The following is a 16,107-nucleotide window of genomic DNA, read 5'->3' as shown; positions in this document are numbered from 1 at the left end:
CATAATGGATTGCAAGTCCTTAACGTTAAACTCCAAAGGCACATTTGGGGTGAATAAAAACTATGTATTTAAATTGTATATGTATGCAGAGAACAAAATATTTGTATTCAGATATTAGAATAATAGCCTTTTTAATGTTTTCAATTGTACTTTGAATTTGCCAAATATTGTCATTTGTTAATAGATTAGCCTTTCAGTCTGAGACTGAGGTGATTTCATTATATTCTGATCAAAACACTTAAAACTTTCAGATGTACACATTTATGGATATTACTCCAGTGTATTTTTTTACGTTTTCCAATAATGTGACTTTATTTGTATCCTGCTCAATTTGTTTTGTGTGCATTCCACCCCTTAAATGGACTGCTTGGTAGACAATACAACTGTCTTGTTCTTGGATACATCAGGCATATTTAGTTTAATTTTCATGTTTGCGTTGTACATGCTGAGCACACTTTACACACTATTTAATGTTTTTGTGGATAATTTTACTTGCAGATTAATGGCATCAATGTGATGTAAACCAGTAATCAAATGAAATAGTTAGCTTTTTTTTTAATGCAACACAATGTCACTCTTCAAGTTCTAATTATATTAAATATGAAAATGCTTGTATTAAACATTTTGAATATATGTAGAAAGAAATTACTAGATTTTCCTAGTTTTTGTGCAGTTATTGTTGAAATAAACATTTTTACTGAATATGGAATAACTAATTCCAATTTGGGATAATGTGATAGAATTGTGCAATATGAAGTGTGAAAATCAAATTGAACAGTAACAAAAACAGTTTTGCCACAATTACCTTTTAAACAAAAATATAATCTGTGTCGTGCATTGTCAGAATTTATACTGCAGCTGAATGAAGTGAAAATTGTTTATTTGTTTATTTTACTATAACCCCTACACATGCAATCAGGAAGAAAATAATGACAAACCTTCAACTAATGGATTCCATCGTCATCCTTTAATCTGATTGAGGTTTTATGCTAAATTTAAGTATAGTATTGAAGAAATATTGCTTCTTGCTCCTTGTGATATTTAATATTCTGTATTTTATCAATCTGGCTGCACTTGAAATAAACATACCATTGGCTTGTAATGCTTTGTCATGTTTTGACATTGCAAAATTTGTATAACTACAAGCCTTTTTTTAAGAAAGCCAGTGACTTTTGAATTAACTCACAAGCTAGGCCTTTCACATGCTTCAAGAAGTCATTCCCACACTGAACTTTTCACGGTTTAGTTTCGCGATACAGCATGGGAACAGACCCTTTGGCCAACCATGTCCGTGCTGAACAATGATCACCCGTACACTAGTTATCCCAGTTTTCAACCAATGCACTAGGGGCAATTTACAGAAGCCAATTAACCAACAGACCTGCATGTCTGGAATATGGGAGGAAACCGGAGCACCCGGAGAAACATAGAAACATAGAAAGTAGGTGCGAGAGTAGACCACCAGGTCCGTCGAGCCCGCACCGCCATTCGCTCATGGCTGAACACTAAACAGACACACTTAACCACAAACAGTACACAAGACACAGAACACAAGACACTACCCTCCCCTTTATACCGCTATCACCCCTCTCCACCCCAAGAACCGCGTGATCTCCTGGGGGAGGCCAAAAAACGGATAAAAACCCAGGTCCAATTCGGGGAAAAAATCCGGGAAATTCCTCTCCGACCCCAATCCAGGCGATCGACACTTGTCCAGGAGATCACTCAGGTCTTACTATACTAACCATACCTAGGTCCATATCCCTGCCCTCTCCCCGTAGCCCCTTATCCCCTTGGCAGCTAAAAAACCATCTATTTTAGACTTAAATATATTTAACGTTTCTGCTTCCACTGCTCCCTGGGGCAGTGAATTCCATAAATTAACCACCCTCTGGGTGAAGAAGTTCTTCCTCATCTCAGTTTTAAAAGAGCCCCCCCTTATTCTGCGACTATGTCCCCTAGTTCTAGTTTCCCCGAGAAAGCCCATACGGTCACTGGGAGAACGTACAAACAGTTGTGAGTCCTCTAATCTTCATTCCTTGTGATTTTCCTAAAATAGATGTTTTCATTTATGGGTACAAATCTTGATCTAAATTCAGCTGCCTGCCTGCACATTTATTTAAAAAAATAGATTGGGTGTAAGGACTAGGAAAGGAGATAGATTAAGGAATTATTTTCCACATAACTGGAATAATTTCAACCCGAGGGATGGATTAACTGATACACAGCTAATATTCCATAATAAAGACTTGGAGCTTGGATCTGGGGCATATGATAATGGAACACGAAGATTGACATTATAGCTGGAATAATTCAGCAGGTCAGACTGCATTGCTGGAGAGAAGGAATAGGTGATGTTGTGAGTCGAGACCCTTCTTCAGACAGCCTGGGGAAAGAAATTAGGTATATAGAACAAATGAATTAAAGATATGCAAAAAGTAACGATGATAAAGAGAACTGGCCATTGTTAGCTGTGCGCCAGGTGAGAACGAGTTACAATGAGACTCAACAAGACAACTTTGAAGCTGGTACGAGTGGGGGAGAGAGGGAATGCATGGGTTACTTTGAAGTTAGAGAAATCAATATTCATGCCACTGGGTTGGAAGCTGCCCAAGTTGCTTTGATGTCACCTTCTCTAACTAACAATGATCGATTCTATATTTTCCTTGATCCACATCTCTCTTGATTTCTCGTTTCCACACACTTTACCTTCTTTATCTGTGTCTCCCTCTCCCCTGATTCTCAGGGCCAGTCCCGCTGAGTTACTCCAGCATTTTTTTGTCTTATCCTCAAGCAACGTTTGCTATAATTGTTATCTGTTTATATAGGAATGGAGGGTTATGGTCTGAGTGCAGGTAGATGGGACTAGGGGGAAATAATTGTTCGGCACGGACTTGTAGGGCCGAGATGGCCTGTTTCCGTGCTGTAATTGTTATATGGTTATAACGCCTGAGTCCCTGTTGACCTTTGGAACCTCCGCTCACCTGAGCCCCGCCTCACCTGCAGCCTCGGCCCGCCCACCGCTGAGTGGCGGGCGCGTCAGCCAATGGGATTGGGAGGAGGGGGAGCGTAGGCGGGGCTTGGAGCGGGAATGGCGACGCTGCGGTCCCGCTTGCTGCTGCTGCCCAGCCGCGCTGCGCTGGCCGCCAGGGCCGCCCTGTCCTGGCTGGCCGTCCACACGCTGACCGCGGTCATCTGCGCCGTCGTCCTGCTGCGGGCCGCCGTGGTGGTGGTGAGGAAGCGGCGGAGGGCTTTCGAGTGGCGGGTGCGGGAGAGCCCGCCCGCCTGCCTCAGCGACCCGTCACTGGGGACTCACGGCTTCGTCCGCCTCAAGGTACTGGCGGCGGGGACCGTTCAACTGCCGCCTTGTTTCAAACCGCCGCGCGCATGCATCACGTGCCCCCCCCCCCCCCCCCCCCCCGTGAGAGTGCCCCTCCCCCAACAGGGGGCCTCAGTGTGTACAGAGATGGTGGTGGGGGGGGGGGAATGGAGGATAAGGGGGGTGGTGGAGGATAAGGATGGGGGGGGGGGAATGGAGGATAAGGGGGGGTGGAGGATAAGGGGGGGAATGGAGGATAGGTGGGGTGGAGGATAAGGGGGGGGGGTGGAGGATAAGGGGGGGAATGGAGGACGGGGGTGTGGCGGATAGGTGGGGTGGAGGATAAGGGGGGGGGGGGGAAGAGAAGATGCTTAACTTGAAATTGGAGAAAGTAACATTCATGCCATTAGATTGAAATTTACCCAAGCAGAATATGAGTTGCACTCCTTCCAATTTGCGTGTGGCTTCAATTTGATGGTGAAGGAGATGGTGGGGATGTCGTAAAATAAAATGGGATTAGTGTGGATGGGTGCGGCAGCTTTACAGAACATTACACACAATAGCATACCAAATGAACATAAAGTAAATGATCGCTTACACTAGATAGATCAGATCACAATAGTGCAAGCCAAAGTACATAGCGCAATCTTCGCAGTACAAAGTCCTTGTTAGTTTAGAGCTGAGGTAGGGTTATAAAGGTAGGTCAGGAACCTGATGCTTGACGGGAAGAAGTTGTTCCCGAATGGAAATCGAGATACTCTTTTATTTTTATCTGATATTAATATTAATAGCATGATGACAGTGTGGCTAGGATGGTGTAGGCCTGTGATGATATTAGCTGCTTTTTTGAAGCAGTGCTTCCAGTAGATCACTTTGATGATAGGGAAGTCAATGCCCTTATGCACCAGGCAATGTCCACCCTTTCCACAGCCTTCCTTATTCATAGGCATTCAAGTTACCTTAGCAGGCCTCATGCTTTCCACTGTACACCTGCAGAGGTTTGGTAGCATATTTGGGGACATGCCAAAGCTTCTAAGGAAGTATGAGCATTGGTGAGTTTCATTTGCTTCATCGTGCTGGTCGCAGGACAGATCATCAGAGAGATACTGAATCTATTGACTCTCTCCACCACTATCCTGTTGATGAAAGCAGGAGTAAAACAAAGTCATTTAGACCCTTGTTCATCACGAAACATCGTCTTTTCTCCAGTATTGTACAGTTTTGGGCTCCTTCCAAATAAAAGGATTTGCTTTTAGATGAAATGCAGCAAAGATTCACCAGATTAGTTCCTAATAGTTTTTTAAAAATCCATTAATTTGGGAAATAATTGTTTTTAAATGTACTTGCCTGTAAGATATTTCCAAATTTTTACAACCCTCTGCTAAGCCTTTGACTGTGACTCCGTATATCCCCAATTGCTCACTTCCTGCACCACTAAAGCAGCAAAATAACTGAACATATCTACTATTTCAGTAACATTAATTGAGCCATTCATATTGCCCAGAATGCTGGGTATTGAGGTCCTGCACTGTGGGGAAAATGCTGAATTTTATAGCCACCTGAAGGTGCTTGAAAGACTCTAGTTTAGAGAATGCATGTTGTAATGTAATAATTACAAAGGTTACCATAACTTAAAAGATGGAAGTCCTTCTGTTTGAAACCTACAGCTGTGGTTTCGTAAGTGACAGTTGTGTTGGATGGTAATGCCCCTGTCCCACTTAGGAAACCTGAAAGGAAACCTCTGGAGACTTTGCGCCCCACCCAAGGTTTCCGTGCGGTTCCCGGAGGTTTTTGTCAGTCTCCCTACCTGCAACCTCCGGGAACCACACGGAAACCTTGGGTGGGGCGCAAAGTCTCCAGAGGTTTCCGTTCAGGTTTCCTAAGTGGGACAGGGGCATTACTGACCTCTCGATCCTCTTTCTACAGGATTCAGGGCTGCAATTTCACTATGTGGCAGCTGGCGAGAGGAACAAGCAGTTGATGTTGCTGCTCCATGGCTTTCCTGAGATCTGGTAAACAATGTGCCCTGTTATTTACTCACCAATTTCTCCTGTCAGTAGAAAGTTGCCCTATTTAGTCATAGCAAAATAAATACTAACGTGGACTCTACATAGAACTGTACAACACAGAAACAGGCCCTTCAGCCCGTAATATCCACACAGTCCACATTGATTACTATAAAGCAATTTAGGATGTCATGAGATGCAGAGTGACATTATACATTTGAATATTTAGAATTTAGAGATACAGCATCGAAACAGGCACTTCAGCATAACGTGTCAGTGCCGACCAGCGATTACCCCCATGCACTAGTTCTATCCTACACACTAGGGACAATTTGCAATTTTTACTAAAGTTCAGTCATCTGCAAACCTGTATGTCTTTGGAGTGTGGAGGAAACCGGAGCACCTGGAGAAAACCCATACGGTCACGGAGAGCGTACAAACGCCGTACGGACAGCAGCCGTAGTCAGGATCAAACCATGGTCTCTGGCGCTGTAAGGCAGTGACTCTACCGCTGCGCCACAGTGCCGCCCCAATCTGACTCATCCTGATGAATACATCTCCTTGGCTGTGTGACCACTGAAAAGAAATCTTTTTTTTTTAACAGCAAGGAATCAAAGCTTTCCAAATGAATAAAAATACTGTGCTGTTTATAGGAATGAAAGCCCTTATTGATTCTTCAGTGTGAGGCTGCAGGTACATTGTTACCAGGGGCAATATCTGCATGTAATCATCCGAAGTGTGCCGCAGGCCCTAGCATGTTAATTGTTGCTGCTAGTTGGCAGTGGATTACCATCTCATTGACGCTGTTTGTGTCAAAGGTATTCGTGGCGTTACCAGCTGCGGGAGTTCAAAAGTAAGTACCGAGTGGTGGCTATGGACCTGCGTGGATACGGGGATTCTGATGCACCCCAAGATCGAAGTGACTACAAGATGGAGTATTTGCTGGCTGATATCAGGGGAATGATTGAGGCTCTAGGTATGATAAATACAAAATTATTTTTTGCATTTTTCATAGGGGTATCAGGACTGCTGCATACAAATAGCATTTATGTGGAATTTGATTTTCTGTAAACCCGTGATCTTACAATATTGAAGGTTGTAATTTTTTTTTCAGAATTTGTGCAGCTCCAATGGGTCTCCAATGAAGAATTAAATTTAGTAAATGTATGCTGATCTGGAGCCTAAAACTTGCAATCTGCAGTTTTTTAAGCATACAAAGCTGAGTTTACTTAATAGTTGTACTTGGCAGCCATTAAGGAAACTAACTCACATTCACATACGTGGAAGAGAAACAAGAGAACTGTAGATGCTGGAATCTGGAGCAAAACACAAAGTACTGGAGTAACGCATCAAGTCAGGCAGCACATGGATAGGCAACATTTCTGAAGAAGGGTCCCAACACGAACATTGGCTGTCCATGTCTTCATGAGATGCTGCCTAACCCATTGAGTTACTCCACCACTCTATGCTTTGGTGTATTGCTAAAAGAGCAACAAAATAAAACAACAGGCGCTGGAAACAATAAGGAAATACTGAGCAAATCAGACAATATTTGTGGAGCGAAAAAGACAGTTGCTTTTTCAGGCAAATTACTTTCAGCACAACTGGTAAACAGTGTCGAGGAGATCTGTCACCACTGTCGCCGAAAATTTTTCAACATGTTGAAAATTTTGCGGTAATCACCCAAAAAATTGCCTGAGTGGGACAGGCCCCTAAAAATCCCAAGGATAACTTCAGAGACTTACTGGTGTGGAAGGATAATTAAAACACCTTCATAGGGCTGTACGGAGGTGGAGACAGTTAGAAATTACTTGGAATATGGCAGCTTCTTCTGGTGCATTGGAAATATCAGAACAGTACAAGAATAGGATACGTCAAGAACTTTGTTAGATCTCTCATTCCTTCACCAATGGATAAGATTGGCTGGGTGTTATACTGTCAATGTCTTATAAGGTGGTGGGTATATGGAATGAGCTGCCAGTGGAGGTATTTGAGTCGGGTACGTGGATAGGAAAGGTTTAGCGGGATATGGGCCGAATGTGGACAAACTAGCTTGTTTCTGTGTTGTATGACTTTTGGGCTTTGAACCTGGTGTTAGATTTACCCAGTGGTCTTTGTCTACAACTAGTAACAAGTTGGATTAACATCTTGCTTAATGTATTTAACGCAACAATCTAATAATGCTATTTTGTTGTGTTTTCAGGATATAGCAGCTGTATCCTCGTTGGACATGACTGGGGAGGAGCCTTAGCTTGGAGTTTGGCTCTTCAGAACCCAGAGTTGGTAGAGAAATTAATCATCATGAATGCACCACATCCAGATGTGTTTTTTCGTGAGTTGAAGGCCACAGTTTGTTTCCAGGAGAGAGAGATAGAATGTTTAACTGTTGTGAGATTCAAAAATCACAAATGCTCTTGAGACAAATTCAGACAAAGAAGTGTTTTTATTAATTTCATATTCTGCAGAATAGGTGCCTCTCCTCTGATGTCCCCTAGAGGCACACCGAGGATCGGGATGTCTTCTATCTTTATACATTTCTTTTCATTATTATCACATTCTCATCCCTCCCTATTGAGCTTCTTCCAATCATTACATAAAGCCCCGTTTCCGACGAGAACATCTGGGAACGCCCACCCAACGTCAAAGACACCTCCCCTTTCATGCATCGCATGTGCATTTAAATTAGGCATCTTGTCATAGTGGGTGTGTGTACATATTCATGTAATCTCATCAAGCATGCGTAGTTGAGCGTGACTTCGTGTCCCTCTCCCCTTTGTTCTAATTTCTCTGCTATCTCCTGCTGAAGTCTTTCTATTGCTACTTTTTATCTAGAATTTCTCTCTGTTCTTTATATCGTTACTTTCTATTCTACTAGCAGTCTGGCTTCTGCTGACACCTTATTTCTTTCTAAGTTATTTTTCTATCCCAAGTCTAAATCAACCATGTCTGTTAACTCTTTCCTCACACTGTCATGTACTGACAATGGAACAATGAAATTCTTGCTAGCAGCATCTTACAGGCTTGTAAGCGCTACACACACAGATAAAATATATATAGCTGAACAAAACTGAACTGCTAAGTGCAACCAAATACAGTGGATTGAAGTTCATAGTTGTTATGCGCTCCCTCTGCTGGTGTTAATTATGGTGTTAAAAAAGCAACCTATACCCAGCCACTGACACTCTCCTCCGCTTAGCGGAGTTGGTCCTCACCCTCAACAACTTTACATTTGACTCCTCCCATTTCCTCCAAACACAAGGCGTAGCTATGGGCACACGCATGGACCCCAGCTACGCCTGCCTCTTTGTCGGGTACGTTGAACAATCCTTGTTCGAGACGTACCAGGGCCCCATCCCCGACCTCTACCTCCGTTACATTGACGACTGCTTTGGGGCCACCTCCTGCACCCACACACAACTGACTGACTTCATCTACTTCACCACCAACTTCCATCCGGCACTCCAATACACCTGGACCATTTCCGACACTTCCCTACCATTCCTTGACCTCACCATCTCCATCGCAGGGGACAGACTCCTGACCGACATACATTACAAACCCACTGACTCACATGGCTATCTGGACTACACGTCTTCCCACCCTGCCCCCTGTAAAGACTCCATCCCCTACTCCCAATTCCTCCGCCTACGCCGCATCTGTTCCCAGGATGAGACATTCCATACCAGGGCATCGGAAATGTCCTCGTTCTTCAGGGAACGGGGATTCCCCTCCGCCACCATAGATGAAGCTCACACCAGGGTCTCATCCATACCCCGTAACACTGCTCTCTCTCCCCATCCCCGCACTCGCAACAAGGGCAGAGTCCCTCTGGTCCTCACCTTTCACCCCACCAGCTGGCAAATACAACACATAATCCTCCGCCATTTCCGCCACCTCCAACGTGACCCCACCACTCGCCACATCTTCCCATCTCCCCCCATGTCTGCCTTCCGCAAAGACCGCTCCCTCCGCAACTCCCTCGTCAATTCTTCCCTTCCCTCCCGCACCACCCCCTCCCCGGGCACTTTCCGTTGCAACCGCAAGAAATGCCACACCTGTCCCTTCACCTCCCCCCTCGACTCCATTCAAGGACCCAAGCAGTCGTTCCAGGTGCGACAAAGGTTCACCTGTATCTCCTCCAACCTCATCTACTGCATCCGCTGCTCTAGATGTCAGCTGATTTACATCGGGGAGACTAAGCGTAGGTTGGGCGATCGTTTCGCCGAACACCTCCGCTCAGTCCGCAATAACCAACCTGACCTCCCGGTGGCTCAGCACTTCAACTCCCCCTCCCATTCCCAATCCGACCTCTCTGTCCTGGGTCTCCTCCATTGCCAGAGTGAGCAACAGCGGAAATTGGAGGAACAGCACCTCATATTCCGCCTGGGGACCTTGCGTCCGGATGGCATTAACATTGAATTCTCCCAATTTTGCTAGTCCTTGCTGTCTCCTCCCCTTCCTTAACCCTCTAGCTGTCTCCTCCCACCCTCCCATCCGCCTGCCCTCGGGCTCCTCCTCCTCCCCTTTTTCCTTCCTTCTCCCCCCCCACCCCCCATCAGTCTGAAGAAGGGTTTCGGCCCGAAACGTCGCCTATTTCCTTCGCTCCATAGATGCTGCTGCACCCGCTGAGTTTCTCCAGCAATTTTGTGTACCTTTAATTATGTACTAACCTGTTTCTGTGATTGCCATTAGTACCTCCTGCTGCCTGGCTGCTCCTGTACCTGATTGGAGGCTCCTGGCCCAAGCTGCATCACGTGAGCCTGATGACGGAGCCTCAGCTTAAAAAGACCATGTGCACTGGCAGTCTCTCCCTCTGTCTCTCTTCCCCCTCAGACTGGTGGCAGCAGTCTGGTGTTGGTTTAGTTTGTTTGATTGCATAGTGTTCTTTATGTAACTCTTCATTCTGTATTAAATTATTTTGCTTGGGAAGGATGGGACTGGCATTATTGTTTTCGTGGTTTTGTTTCAGGTTTATTTTCACACTGAGGCAGGTTTAGAGTCTCTGGTCCGACGGCCCATTGAGTGGTCGGCCAGAGCACCCTTTATCTTTTGTTTGCTAGCCCATCCGACCCCTCTTTGTTTGTTTGATCCAGGTTTAGTTCTTTTTGTTAGTGAAAAATAAATAATTTTTCCATTTGAACCTGGTTTTGTATTATGTTATTGGCCTTTGAGGTATTTGATTTTGGCGGCCGTAACAGTAGTTGCTGAAGTTAGTGTTGTGTAGTGTTCAAAAGCCTGATGGTGGTTGGGAAGAAGCTGTTGAAACTGGTGGTCACGGTTTTCAGGGTCCTGTCATTTCTTCCCAATAGTAGGAGCGAGTTCTGTTGGCTCCGTGGGTCACTTTAAGTGGAGGCTATATCTCCTGCAGGACCCCAGGGGGACCTGAAGTAATATGTTTTCAACCTTTAACTAGCATTAATAACCGGCGGATGTGGGATTGTAATCTGAATTGACCACAAAAGCTAGTCAAAGCTCTCAGAGATATTTATGAGCGATGTTTTAAAATGGTATATAAATTTGTGTATTTGCGATCTGGTTCTTGCTAAACCAACACACATACACTCGTTAATATCAAACTAGAAAGATGCGCACTGGGATTCTGCTTTATTTTTATGTGAAGGTTTAGAGCCGGTAATGTGAGTTGACTTTCTTTATTTCAGGCTACATGAAACAACATCCATCCCAGCTGCTGAAATCCAGCTATATATTCTTCTTCCAAGTACCAAAACTTCCAGAGTTTATGATGCATATGGATGATTTCAAGGTACACTATTTTACTGTCTTGAAAATATTGATTACTTCATGATTGACATGTTTTATTTTAAAGACGGCACAACATCCGGATTAACAGCACGTCAGCAGCATCTTTGGAGAACATGGATAGGTGACGTTTTGGGTCGAGATCCTCAGTCTGAAGAAGGGTCCCAACCCAAAACGCCAACTATCAATTTTCTCCAGAGATACTGCCTGACCCGCTGAGTTACTCTAGCACATTATGTCTTTTTTTATAAACAGCATCTGCAGTTCCTTGTTTCTACATTTGAAGTGCTCTATGGACCCTGGTTGCTTTTACTGCCTCAAATTGTTCCTCATTTCTTTATGGATCAATGCTTGGAATTATGATGTGGCCATTACAGAAACATGGTTGCGAGGGGGTGGTGGTGCTGTTCGAACATTTATTTTCTCAACTGCATGTTGATCATTTCATATCATATATTTATATTCCCCAGGTTTTATTTTGCTTTAAAAATTATTTTAACATTTACCGCTGTGTCATTTTTATTAGACCCTGAAGAGTGTTTATATGAGTAAACGAATGGGGATCAAAAATAAAAATAATAGATTGACTGAAGAAGATTTGGAGGCCTACGTGTTCAGCTTTTCTCGGCCTGGAGCATTGGTGGGTCCCTACAACTACTACAGGAACATTTTCAGGTAGGGAATTCAACCAATGACTGGACTTGGCTTTATGCCTCAATGTGACATTGATCCTCTGTCTTGTTTTGCCGAGCCCATCAAGGAAGGATGCGAGCATAAGAGGAGTGACATTGTCAGGCAGTGGGGGCACTCATGTCAAATCTCCCTGTACATGGACGATGTCACTCTTCTGCTTGGATCCAGGGTCGGTCCGCAGATTGATCAGTGTCTGCGACCAGTTTGAGTTGGCCACGGGAGCCAGGGTGAACTGCAGGTAGAGCGAGGCCATGCTCTTTGGTAACTGGCCCGACCGATCTTCCGTCCCCTTCACCATCAAGCCTAACTTCTTGAAGGTGCTGGGGATCTGGTTCGGGGGGTAGAGGCGTGTGACAAGAATTGGCTGGAGCGGATAGCCAAGGTTGGGAAGAAACTGGAACTGTGGAAGCTCCAGTTTCTTCTATAACGGGTAAAAATGTAATCATCAGGTGTGAGGTGTTCTAGGGGCTGCTGTACCTGGTGCAAGTGTGGCCTGTGTATAAACTGTGTGCCAATTTGCACACAGCAAGATCCCAAAAATAGTAATGACTATTTAATCTGTATATACCATGAAGGATGGGGAGTACAACGGGGAAAATTCCTGGGAAAACTAATGGGCAGTTTTCTATCGGCCTGAGTTAGGGGAACGGGATCTGCTTTAGTGTATAATGCAGAAGATAGTATTTTTGGAGCAGTATGTTCCACGAATGTGCTGAAGTGAAGCTGTTCATTTTGGAATCGAGGAGGGACCATGAGCGACTAGGTATTGCAGTTCCATGTAACCAGTGAGTTGCTCGCTCAAATCATGCTCCATCTGTGACTATTGTGTGTGCTTCTATGCCATGCATTGAAAGCAGAGTAGGGGTGGGTGACAATGATGACCTTACTCTTGTTAAGAGTCCACTTGGAGTATGATGCCGGAGTTTCTGAAGTGGGATTTGAACCACTGATCCACGTTTGGACATTGCAAAGCCTCACATTGAGGCAGATAACATTTAAGACACACATTTTGAGAACCATCTGATGCAGTCTCCAAACTCGGTGATCCTTCAGACCATCAACCCTGCACCTTGGCAACTACTTGCATTATCTAGAACTCATCACCTTTCCTACACTACAGTCAAACTATTTTTCTAAGTCCCAAACATTATGAAGGGCACTGTATTCCTTTGCATCGGAGGAACATTATACTGACAATACACAATGGGGCAATGAATGCTTTATGCAGAGCTTCTTGCTCTGAATAAATTTAAATCACATTTCCATATTCTAGATTTTGTACAAAATCAGACCCAAGCAATAACAAGCAACAGCATTTATCTAGCATCTGTAACATAGTGAAATATTTCCAAGGATATCACTGGTGTGTTATTGGGCAACATTTGGAACAAAAGGAGGAAGACTGACTGAACTTTATTGCCTTCCATCACAGTGATCACTGTGGTGGATGTTTATGTTAAGTTCTATCGTTCTTTTAATTGTGTTGGGTTATTTTAACTGTATGGCTGCATGGTAACTCAAATATCACTGTACCTTAATTGGTGTATGTGATAATAAATGTGAATTTGAAGTTAATCGATTTTTTGTTTTTGGTATTCGCTCAAGTAGCTGAATTTCTGAACAGTCAGAACTTCAGCCAGTTATCTGTGTAGAAGAGAAAGATAGAAAAGATCATAAGTTAGGGTGAAGCTTTTCACTGTACCTCGGTACACATGACAATAAGCTAATTCAAAATTGCCTGCATTGGGAAAGGATTAAGCTGTGGCTGGACTGAATGGTCACAGTTCCTAGTTGGTGATTTCACTTGGATGTGATTATACTTGTTGAAGAAATGCCCGGTTACCAACTGAATGAAGTTTAGTTTAGTGATATAGCGTGGAAACAGGCCCTTCAGCCAACCAAGTCCGCACCGACTGACAATCACCCATACACTAGTTCTATCCTACAAATTAGGAATAATTTACAAAAGCTAATTAACCTACAAACCTGCCTGTTTTTGGGATGTGGGCAGAAACTGGAGCACCCAGAGGAAACGCATTCGGTCACAGGGAAGACGTACAGACTCCGTAAAGACTGCACTAATAGTTAGGATGGAACCTGGGTATCTGGTGCTGTAAGGCAGCAACTCTACTGCTGCGCCACTGTGTTGCAGCATTGGTAATTGTTGACTGAATGTGATTGCTTCTATTGCAGCAACCAACCAGCGAAGTGCCACAATGTGATGGCACCTACCCTGGTGATTTGGGGAGACAAGGATGGTGCCCTGGAAGTTGGCATGACTGCGCACATTGAACAGTACATACAGAATGTGTTCCAACTGAAGGTCGTGCCTGGGGCCAGCCACTGGGTCCAACAAGATGAACCCGATGTGGTCAACAAGCTCATGTGGACGTTCCTGGAGGAAAACGACAAGTAGACCTGAATCCACACGAACGCATGCCACACCTTTACTTGGGTGAAATTATAGTTAATTTTAGAATATAGAATACACAATTTATCATGAATGAAAAGAATTTGCACATTTGTGAGTAAAAATAATTTTAGAATCTTCTATTTGAATGTTGTTATATAATGAGCTTCATAATGGCACATGGCTCCATCCTAGGTTATAAAACAAGAACTTGGTTATTATGGACCCATGGATCTGCAGATGCTTATTTATTAAAATAATAATTAACTGTCATGCCCACGCATTGTTCACTCGCTATGATCTCAGAATACTGTGGCTAAGTTTCCTGCCTTTTACACAGCAGCCTCTCTAATACCGAGCCTGTAAATAACAAATCAGGCCAATCTATGATTCAAAAAAAGAAACAAAGTGCGGGAGTAACAGTGGGTGAGGCAGCATCTCTGCAGGACATGGGTAGGTAACGTTTCTAATCAAGACTCTTCCCCAGACAGTATATCATTTGATGGGGGGGGGGGTAGGCTATTTGGCCACAGTAAATTGCCCCAGGCTGTAACGGAGTGGATGTGAAAGTGGGATAACAGAACTAAAATGAAGTTGTCAGCGCAGACTTGGTGGGCCAAAGGAACTGTTTCCATGCTGTATCTCTAAACTAAATTAAACTAAACCTGGAAGTTTTACCTCGATTCTCTTGCTCAACCTCTCCCCCACCCCAACAGCTGTAACATCAGCAGCCTTTTTCTTTGTTCATGTGGCGTGCACAGCCTAAAGTTGTTGGACAACTTGTTCTATTTGATCTTCCGTTTGTGCACGTCGGGTTGATTGCATTAGTTGAAACAGTGCGGACCACGTGAAGGTTGCAATCTTCCACCCCATCAGCAGCCTAAGAACTCCCTATACTCCTTGCATCATCTTCTTGGGTCTGCCTTAAATGATTATGCCTAAAACTCTGCCCTCCCAAATAAAGGCTACTTTACTTTAGGTGTAGCTCAAAAGGCGATTAGGCATTCATAACAAATATCTTTAACTCAACTAGTATTGTTTAACACGGCATTTGCTCATCAATTGCTTGTGGTCTCGTAGAATCGTTCCACGCCCAAATTACCTCTTACAACTCAGATCTGCTGCAGCGAAATTAAAAAAAAGCCTCTTTCTTTGATAATGGATCTTCCAATATTTAAACGCTTTCACATCGCATTTTTGTGAATGGACGAAAGGATACTCAATTTGATGAAAATTTGGTGGAAGATGGGGCAAGAGTACACCTATATAATTCCCTTCACCTCGCTGCTCGCTAAGCACCAACTAATAGTTTAGCACAAAGTACATTTGTCAAAGTTATATAGGCAATTTCACAATCGCAGCATGTACAAAGTGCTTTCCAACTAAGGAAGTGCAATGGATGGATGGTCAATTTTGTAATTTAGAAAGCCAAAATGTTTGCAGCACAATTCCATTTAACAGTGGTAACTCAGAACAAGGATAGTGAGATGGTTTTGGAGCTGATGCAGCACTAATTTCTAATTATGTCAAATTAGCACTTGATCAAAGTACTTAAAAAAAGAGTAATTGACCCAATGGATTTGTTGACTGAATTGTGCATACACACATGCAATGGACGAAATCTTCCAGTCCAATGCGTCAAAACCATTGACGATAAGTATTAGCCGTTATTTAATTATTGCAACTTTTAAGAGTTGAAGATCAATCATCTACTATTTGTAATTAGCAGAGAGAATTGACAATGTAAAGAATAATTTTGTTTGTAATATGCGTAGTATATGCCAAATCTTCTAAATAAAAATTATGATAACTGGCTGGAATTTCACTTATTCGATGGGTGACGGACTAAACTACCAGCACCATGCTGGGGGGAAGGCTTCCTGAGGAGACCTCCTTCCCATCTTGCTTTAGGATTGCTC

The 16,107-nt window shown here is 43.7% G+C and overlaps 1 protein-coding gene across 2 annotated transcripts; it reads left to right on the top strand.

Annotated features, from left to right (window-relative positions):
- Positions 1 to 3,078: 3,078 nt before the first annotated feature.
- LOC116991808 (epoxide hydrolase 4-like) lies at positions 3,079 to 16,003 on the top strand. 2 transcript variants are annotated; one of them, XR_004416904.1, is made up of 8 exons: positions 3,079 to 3,334; positions 5,246 to 5,331; positions 6,144 to 6,301; positions 7,529 to 7,657; positions 10,986 to 11,089; positions 11,612 to 11,760; positions 13,972 to 14,859; positions 15,065 to 16,003. XR_004416904.1 is itself a non-coding variant. In XM_033050755.1 (7 exons), exons 1-7 carry the CDS (start codon positions 3,092 to 3,094, stop codon positions 14,192 to 14,194), a joined length of 1,092 nt encoding a protein of 363 aa, XP_032906646.1. In that variant the 5' UTR covers positions 3,079 to 3,091; the 3' UTR covers positions 14,195 to 16,003. The 2 variants fall into 2 exon arrangements, 1 of the variants encoding a protein (XP_032906646.1); XM_033050755.1 differs by having other exon boundaries at positions 13,972 to 16,003.
- Positions 16,004 to 16,107: the final 104 nt, after the last annotated feature.

The sequence above is a fragment of the Amblyraja radiata genome, chromosome 35 (genome assembly GCF_010909765.2).
Source record: "Amblyraja radiata isolate CabotCenter1 chromosome 35, sAmbRad1.1.pri, whole genome shotgun sequence".
Classification (NCBI taxonomy): domain Eukaryota; kingdom Metazoa; phylum Chordata; class Chondrichthyes; order Rajiformes; family Rajidae; genus Amblyraja; species Amblyraja radiata.
Note: the sequence above shows the minus strand (reverse complement) of the source record. Positions and strands in the feature narration are given on the sequence as shown.